This window comes from Anguilla rostrata, chromosome 8 (assembly GCF_018555375.3).
Source record: "Anguilla rostrata isolate EN2019 chromosome 8, ASM1855537v3, whole genome shotgun sequence".
Taxonomy (NCBI): domain Eukaryota; kingdom Metazoa; phylum Chordata; class Actinopteri; order Anguilliformes; family Anguillidae; genus Anguilla; species Anguilla rostrata.
In genome coordinates, this window is record NC_057940.1 from 27,619,783 (window position 1) to 27,628,975 (window position 9,193).

A 9,193-nucleotide genomic window follows, 5' to 3' on the forward strand; every position below is an offset into this window, starting at 1 on the left:
AGTGTTTATTATATTTCTTCTCACCAGAATGACCTGATCATATCAAAGAGATACGAGTTCATATTTTCCGTTTCATTTCGTAAATTACCATCTGAAGCATGGGACATTGTTTTTGACTGTGACTTACAGAAGAGAAGTCCCTCTGTCTAGTCCTGGCACTCACATCTGATAAGGCTGTCTCATGAGCGGCAGTAGAATATAGAGTGAGTGTGGGGAGAACGGTGCTTATTGTATCCTGGTGGATCGCATGCACTGGCACACAGGCACATACACCTTCAAGTCTCTCTGCCCTGTGGATGGTCTAAAAGATCTGCTCTAATGTTCCATTAGTGTCATCGCGGCGGAGTGAAACCCTTTCGACAGTTCCATTAACAAGTTGGGCAGACGGTAAAATCCACTCCAAAACAAAACAGGAGACCCGTGCCTGGGTGATGCACATGAGACAGATCCAGTCTAATGAGTCTCATTATATGACTCATCCATTTCCAGTAATAAGAAATGATGATGAAGAAATAGACATGAACTTTCTGCCGTAAAATTTTGCGGGGGGGGGGGGAATGCATCACAATAAAGAACTTGGAGTGCAAGGAAGGCCAGGAGGCAACGCTGAACTGCCGGGAAGGGTCACCGGGAAATGAGGGTTGTGGAGGACAAGGCTGTGCCCTGTCTCACCGCACGATAGCACCTTCCCTGGTCAACGGTGAGCATGCCGTCTGCCAGCATAAACTGCATTAACGGCAACATGTAACTGACACTGCAGGTACAGTCCTGTCAATCATTTTCTCTTCATATTTTAAACTTAAAACAGCCAGAAACCCAACAAATCCAAAATAAAGAAATTATTATTCTTCTGGTAGCCTCTGTCTGACTAGTCACCTCACATAAATATTCTCAATCTCATTTCACTTAACAAATTGAAATTGCATGCTGATGAAGGTCATTCCAAATACCTTTTTAAATTACATAACAGTTCATAAGAAGAAATCCATTTAATGATTGCATTCTGCTTCAATGCCTTGATTAGTTTACGGTCATTTGGCAACCCTTGTAACAACACCACATTTTTCATGTAAGGATTTAATTCCCTTTATCTATGCTCATTCCAAAAAAGAAAAATGATCATTTGGACGTACATTACAATCTGCTGAATAAGCCTGCTTTTGCAAGGAACTGTAAATCTTGCAAGGAAAAGATCATTTGAGAAAGAAAGTTATTTATGTTTTTGTTGCCCAGTCAATTTTGATCTGTGCTTTCAGAAAGAAAAAACGCTCTGGACAGTTGACTACAGCTAGAGGTGAGAGGAGTTTGTGGCTAGGTGCAACAGCGATGGGAGGCCGTCAGGGGCTCCTCCGCACGTCCACCATTTTCTCACGCAGTCATTTTCATCACTGAAGAACTGATCCCATCTACCCTTTATCGAATAAGCCCGTTTATTCCACAGGGTTCTAAAAGAGTAGCGATAGCTTTCATTTGGAGTGCAGAACGCTCTGATTTTAAAAGCTTGCTCAGTCTGAAGTGCTGTGCGGCTAGCATCTTTTGTTGCGCTTGATATCGAATGTCTGGGTCTCCTCTCTGTGCTGGAGTCAGCGGGAGATACACAAAGACCGGCACGTGGGAGCTCTGGCTCGAACCCGCTGCTAATGGCTCCTTTCAGGGAGATGGCCATTACAATCAGAGCTTCCAGCATCATAAAGACATGGTTGGTGTGCTACTGGCACAGGCTTGGCTGTGCTTGGAGGTCCTTAGGCACAGAACATGTAGCTTGAAGCGTCATCAGCACAGTATTCATGTTAAACAGGGTGGCTATTTCTTTTGAAGCGGGCGAGTCTCCATTGTGAACGAACAGCACATGGACAAAGTTCCATTTCAGCAAGGTTTTTACAGTGAGTTAAAACACCTCTGCATAGCTATGATGATGGTGAAGATGATTACGATGATGGAGACAATCGTATCATGTTGATAATTATGACGATGACAACGATGCAGTTCAATTAATTTTCTACCCCTTTTTCCTTCAATGTGGAGACTCGCCTACCAGGTGCTTAAACGTGGCCTTGAACTGCTGGGATGGAAGACAGCGGCAGTGGGTGGCCTGTGGGACCTGTGCCCCAGTGCGGCGCGGGCGGCAAGGGGAACGGCAGTGGCCGGGTCTTTGAGGTAGCGCTGCATAACGGCTCCTCCAACCGCAGCTCCCAGTTTGCCGGCGTGGAGCTCCTCCAGTCCTACAAGCCCCTCATCATCCCCTGCTACGCCCTGGTGGTGCTGGTGGCCATCTTCGGCAACTACCTGCTGCTCTATGTCATCTGCCACACCCGCAAGATGCACAACGTCACCAACTTCTTCATCGGGAACCTGGCCTTCTCCGACATGCTGATGTGCGCCACCTGCGTGCCCTTCACCCTGGCCTACGCCTTCAACCCCCGCGGCTGGGTCTTCGGCCGCTTCATGTGCTACCTGGTGTTCCTCATCCAGCCGGTCACCGTGTACGTCTCCGTGTTCACGCTGACCGCCATCGCTGTCGACAGGTGGGTGGGGCCGCACGGCCGATTCTATGATTTGACTGTTGACAAGGGTGTAATTTTGCCAGTTATTTCAGAAACCTGCAAATCAGGCTATTCAAATCAATAGAGAGACGTGAAAGGTAATTTGCTGCATTTTGCTGTGGATTGGATGCTTCTGAGAAGTTTCCCCTTTTTATTCTTATTCTTATTCCAATAATTGTTGATGGCATACTGATCCCATTTTAATTAGCATTCAAACATGAGTGCTGTCTTGAAGTTCTGCTTCTGTACAGCTATTAATAAGTTGAATATGTATATTTTTTTGCTATCAAAGTAAAGAGGAGACATTGAAGGTAATTCTTATTCAGGTGCAAGAAACCGTTTGAAATGCAGAACAGACACATTTGACTTGCCAAGGTCAGAACAAAAAACACTGGTTATGTTTAAGAATTCTCCCGGTTATGTTGAAGAATTAAGTGCCTGTTCATTGTGAGTATCAATTGGTGGCCTTTTGAAAGGTTCTTCAGGAACAGGCTATAAAGAACGCTGCACACATTGCTCCCATTTATCTAACCATTTCATATTCTTCTGGTCTGATAAAATAGAAAATGTGGGATATAAAATATTATTTTTTAAACTTGTATGTTGCGGTGTCTTATGAAAATTAGATTAGCCCTAGATTTTGCATATTGTTACATTTGAATGGTGATTGGGGATTCTTATTCTTATTCCTCTACAGTATATGACATGGGATTGATTAATATAGTGGCTCCCAAACTAGGTCCTAGGGGATCGCTCTGTATGCTGGTTTTTGTTACAACCACAATTGCAATCCCAGAATATGGGAGGAGAGAATGGAAATTTATGCATATGACCTGCTACGGCTGATTTATCATAACTGGTGGTCTTTGCAGCAAAGGTAATTACGTCTGCAAAAAGCGGGTGTTGACTTCTTTCAGGCACAAGAACAGCATGGCCATTCTTAAGAGGAGACATCGTCAGTGTAAAAAATCTGTTTAGATTTACAGTTAGCTCCATAATGTTTGGAACAAAGACATGATTTGACTCTGTACTCAACCATTTTAGATTTGTAATCAAACAATTCACACGTGATTACGGTGCACATTCTGAGTTGTTATTTAAGAGTATTTTATACATTTTGGTTTCAACATGTAGAAATTGCAGTACTTTTTAAATACATGAGCAAAATATGGAGGCCAAAAGGAACTGCCCAAGATCCAAAGCACTCTCCCCTCATCTGTGAAACATGGGGGCGGGGGTGTTATGGTTTGGGCATGTATGGCTGCCACAGGTACTGGCTCACTTGTCATCATTGATGATATAACTATTGATAGCAGCAGAATGAATTCTTAAGTGTACAGAAGCATCTTATCAGATTTTTTTCTTCTCATGGTTTTTTCACTGTCAGAGTCAGCTCTACCACACAGCTGAGAAGTCAGTTAAAAGGGTTAAACAACTTGAAACTGTGTTCTGCAGTTTTGAATAATGAGACATGCCAACATATAAAGCTGATAGTTCAAGACACATCTTAAACACCTGCAGTGCATTTAAATGAACTTGCTGCCGCTGTGCTCATTTACATAACCAGTCTTAGTAACTGTGCTAAATTGAAAACATGAGAATTCTGATAAATTCCCTGCATCAGGAAACCCTGTCATCACTTTGCCTTTTTAATTGACGCTTGTTCAGTCTACGACTTATATCTGTTGAAACCTTGTACAACGGTTAAATAAATGGGAGCAATAAAAGCTCTCTCTGGGGCCTTCTTTTTAGCCCGTTTGTGAGTTTTAGGAAGCGAGCACCTCCAAAAAAATTACCTGGAATGTGTGTGGGGCTTTTTTTGCCTTTTTTTAAGAAACACCCAATTCCAATTATAAAGACACAGTTCAAAGTATGAATGATATGACATAAAAGCTCAACCATTCAACAAAGATGGTTTCAGTCACTTAAATAGTGAGGCTTTTCTTTCACACGAGCACTAGAAAAATTGACATGGTAGTTGCAGCTCTCTTGTAGGGTTTTAAGCAGTTTGGTCGGTCTCGCTGATCCAGCTGACTCTCTGCTCCACCCCCAGGTACTACGCCACAGTGCACCCTCTGAAGAAGCGCATCTCCGTGTCAGCCTGCACGTACGTGCTCTCCGGCATCTGGCTGCTGTCCTGCGGGCTGGTGGCCCCCGCGGTGGCGCACACGTACCACGTGGAGTTTCAGGAGGAGGGCTTCACCATCTGCGAGGAGTTCTGGATGGGCCAGGAGAAGGAGCGCCTGGCCTACGCCTACAGCACCCTGTTCATAACCTACGTCATGCCCCTCTCCGCCCTCTGCATCTCCTACCTCTGCATCTCCGTCAAGCTGCGCAACTGCGTGGCGCCGGGCCACTGCACCCAGAGCCAGGCGGAGGCCCAGCGGGCCCGCAAGCGCAAGACCTTCCGGCTGGTGACGCTGGTGGTGGCCGCCTTCGGGATCTGCTGGCTGCCCATCCACGTGTTCAACGTGCTGCGCGACATCGACATCGACCTGATCAACAAGCACTACTTCCTGCTCATCCAGCTGCTCTGCCACCTGTGCGCCATGAGCTCGTCCTGCTGCAACCCCTTCCTGTACGCCTGGCTCCACGACCGCTTCCGCGCCGAGCTGCGCAAGATGTTCACCTGCCACCGCCGCATCGGCATTCACACCAACAACTGCGCCACCGCCAGCGTGGTGCTGTGACCCCTCCAACATCCCCCCCACCCCACCCCCCAGCAAAACTGGATGGGCTGAGAGGATGTGGAATAGACACAGGACAATAGGACGTGTTAAGGAAGATTGCAGGCCTGTTGGCCGCTTGTCTGTTCTGAGCAACGCTACTCACAGTCATAACAACACTACATCCTAAAGATTGGGCAGGCCCTGGATCAGGGAAAGGAGACCCAAGGTGACAGAGGTGCAAAGCTGTACTGCGTTTCTGACAGGACAATTTGCTGCAACAGATACTGTGGTTGGAATGCTCATTATTATAATACCGTCACTGCGAACACTGAAGCTATTGAGACCACAGTGTCTTCGGACAGCCTAACAAACTGTTAACAGAGAAACATCTCGAAAGGGGAGATAGAGGAGAGCGAGCCATTACTGCACAGTGATACATTAACATTGCATACCTGTCCAATCCAGCGAGTGCTGCTGATGTCAGAGATAAACGAGGCGAGCTCCCATTGGGCGGTCTCAGCAGTGGACGTGTCTTTGGCAGGGGCTAATTTTCTTCAGCTGGCATCCTCCTTCATAGGAAATGAAAAGGAGGGGGAGGTGGAGGTAGAGGAGGAGGACTGGCATTAGGTGATGATTGGGGACTCTTAAAGATAATTGTTTTGCTCTGGTCAGTTAACTTTGGTTCTTTTTAAATGAACCGACACAAGCAAAAATGAGTAATTCATCCATACCTTATGAACCGTTAAAAATTATGGGAACTTTACAAATGCAAATTACATTTTAGATTGAAATTAAATCTGCACCCAGGCTTACACTACAAGACCCTTATGGAAGAGTACTATTATTTTGTAATTCAACTGGGCATGATGGCGCAATACCTCAGAAAAAGAAGGGGGAAAAAAAGAAGAACAACTGACATTTGTATGCATTTGTTTTAAGATGGCTTCGTACTATCCTGTATTCAGTTTTAACTGTAATTGGTGGTTGTGTAGTTTGCTCTTCTGTGTTAGTGTGTCAAATTATGTTGTTCTGTACAAGATTCTAAAAGAAATTGAACATGAAATGTCCTCTTGAAGTGAAATTTGATTGCTTAGATGTGTTCCATTGGAAATTGAAGAAAATAAAAAAGAAAATAAAAATCAAGGTTGTGCAATTACCTCCCTTCCCCCCCACCCCCTCCCCATCATCTTCAGTTTTGATGAATCGCGCAGAAAAAGCAAAAGCAACATCAAAATTCATTAGGAAAAGCCTCCCAGCATCATAAAGCTGTAATTGAAAATGGGTTTTTTGTGTGTTTTTAATAGTGCTTTAAGGTTAGCTGGGTTCAAACCTATTGTGCCAGAAAGCCTGAGAGAACCGGCAGTGCTTGAAACTTCTTATTTACAACTATCAGTCACCCAGATAATAATGGGGAAACTAACCTATTTTAATAATGTTCCAATAGCGAGGAGACATTTTAGGAAAACTGAAAAATGTTGCCATGGTCACACAGCTTGAACATTATGGTTCTCTTTTCTCCCTGTGTGTGGAGGGGTTGGGACATTATAGTGCCTTTGTTCCAGATGCATGAAAGAGCAGCATGTATGTGATAAGAGCACCGTCTCATAGATGATGCAGGGAGAACGTAGGTGTCATGAGCATACTCAATCTGCTGAAAAGTCCATAACATTTGTGCTTCTCAAATCTGGGGATGAATGAAGCAAGGAAAAAGGATGATACTTTAGGGCAGCACAGACAAGAATGAACCTCCTCCTTTTACAGTCCACCTGCATCAGAGCAATGCACATCGTGTACATCAGGTGAAGCACAGACCACAGGTGCCTACTTGATCAGAGAGATCATGCTCACACAAAGAGACAGGTGAAAATGAAACCCTTTTTACCTGACCAACCCTACCAAATTGTCATACGCTTTAGGCAGTTGCCTCCTGATGGGTCACATTATGGGAAAAAAAACATGCAAAATCCCAATCGTGTGGAATGAGGAGGTGTGATGGTAGTTGTCACATAAAAGGAGGAGAGGTGTTTGTTCTTTCTTTGCTTTCATTGGCAGTTTGCCACCCAACTTTTGGTACATTACCACCACCTACTGGGCTGGAGTGTGGTCGGTTCCCCTAATTAAGCCTAATACTAATAACAATTGACTATATATAACGAATAAGTAAACAAATACAAAAAAAGTAAATGTTTCCCATCAGCCCTGTCTCTGAGGAACCAGAATAAATGTTTGTAAACCCAGTTACTTGAAGGCTTACCTAAGAGTCAGTCTAAATCAACAAATCTCCACATTTCCCTGACAGGCGTTTACCTATTCCTTTCAGTGTCCCATTCAGGCTTGTGTGCCCCAGTCTAAGCCTTGAGATAATAGACTCCTTCCATCTATCCCTGTAGACCTCCGCCTCCCCACCATTGTCTGTGTAGCATATAGATGCAGACCCTTGCTCTCGCCATCCCACTCCTCTGCTGTCACTCTCTCTTCACCCCTGCTTTTACTAACCCTTTTTCCACAGCTCTACTTAGAGGGACATCCATTTTTGGCACTGCTCTCCCCAGAGCTATTTTTGCCAAGTAATCAGCTTCTTCATTCCCTACACAGGCCCCCCCCCCCCCCCATATAAATCCCACCTGCAGCCCTCCTTGCTGCAGTCATATCTTTTGCATTATATCAACTACCACATCCTGCCTGCTGCTTGACTGGAAGGACTTAAGAGAAATCAGTGCTGAGCTTGTGACTCAGCATATCACTGCTCTATCAGGGTTTAGTCAACTATCAACTGCACATATGTGCTATATTCAGGATACACGCCCATAGCCAGCAGCTGAAAAAAATAAATAAATTACAGGCCCTGTGAAATACATAATTCAATCCTAGCCTTTCATTGTGGCCAATCTAGGGACTTCACAGAGTAAAATAAAGTGAAATGGCAAACCACACGCATTTAATATAGTATACTGACCTGAAAATTGCTGTCCATCATGAAACAAGTGTAATGTGCAGTGGATTCACCGACGGTATTCTAGATGTTTAATGAGCAACATCAGGTAGCTAGGCTACCTGGGTACCATAGGGCTTTTATTTCCATAGATTTCCACTTGTTCTTTCTGTGCATCTAAAGCACCACGGTTTTTAAGAAGACAAAAATAACTATTCCACCAGCTAAACTATATTTTAAAATACAGACATTAATGCTCTGATGTCTGAAGTTGCGTTGTGCATGGAACTCAGGCATTTGTCCAAATACGTGTAGCTGGTGAAGGTGTGTTGTATTTTACACAACAGGTAACCCAAAAATGTTTTAAATTAAAAAATCGTTTAGATTCCATGAATAGTCTCGATTAGTTATCAATTTAACTGTTTAACAAGAAAACTGTTTTGCAATCCGTTTGAGAATTCCCAAACAATTTCACGGTGACCAATGTAGGCCCACCTTTTCAACGTCTTATAACATCGGTTGTAGTCGTCCACTGCTTCCACCAGAGGTCGGACGAGTCAAAAACTATGGACACGGGGCGTGTTCTCAATAGCTTAAAAACAGAAACAGCACTGACTGGTAGCTTACTTATACAAAGTTTCCTCTGGAAATTCCGCACGTTTTTTTCATTTGAGAAAAATAGTAACGCCTTAGATTTGAATCTGACCCATAGATCGTAGAAAAAAATAGGACCACACCACTGAACTGTTTCCAGTCTCTGATGTGAACTCGCCAGTTTTAGCCCCACCTACATCATGGAGACAGGGCAATTTGCCAGTTCACTTTTAGCAGTGACTGCGCTCTTCGGTGTTATAAATTCATGATATCGCGGTCAAAATTAGAACATAAAACCGCGTATTAATAGCCTACATTACCCATAAATGTTACATCAATAATAAAAACATGTTGGTGTCTGCGCTATTGCTAATGAAAGAACAGCTTATGCTTGCGTAGTTCATTTTCGAGACGAAATGCGTACTACTTCAAGAACAATTCTTCATGCATGGGCA

At 44.0% G+C, this 9,193-nt stretch overlaps 1 protein-coding gene and 1 long non-coding RNA gene across 2 annotated transcripts; one reads left to right on the plus strand and one right to left on the minus strand.

Annotated features, from left to right (window-relative positions):
• Positions 1–1,566: 1,566 nt before the first annotated feature.
• Positions 1,567–8,632, minus strand: LOC135261313 (uncharacterized). Its single transcript, XR_010331875.1, has 3 exons — positions 8,169–8,632; positions 5,665–5,781; positions 1,567–2,560 (listed from the first exon to the last, which is right to left on the minus strand). It is a non-coding gene; the product is annotated as an uncharacterized LOC135261313 (long non-coding RNA).
• On the plus strand, positions 2,068–6,355 carry LOC135261310 (prolactin-releasing peptide receptor-like). Its single transcript, XM_064347496.1, has 2 exons — positions 2,068–2,525; positions 4,597–6,355. Exons 1-2 carry the CDS (start codon positions 2,068–2,070, stop codon positions 5,231–5,233), a joined length of 1,095 nt encoding a protein of 364 aa, XP_064203566.1. The 3' UTR covers positions 5,234–6,355.
• Positions 8,633–9,193: the final 561 nt, after the last annotated feature.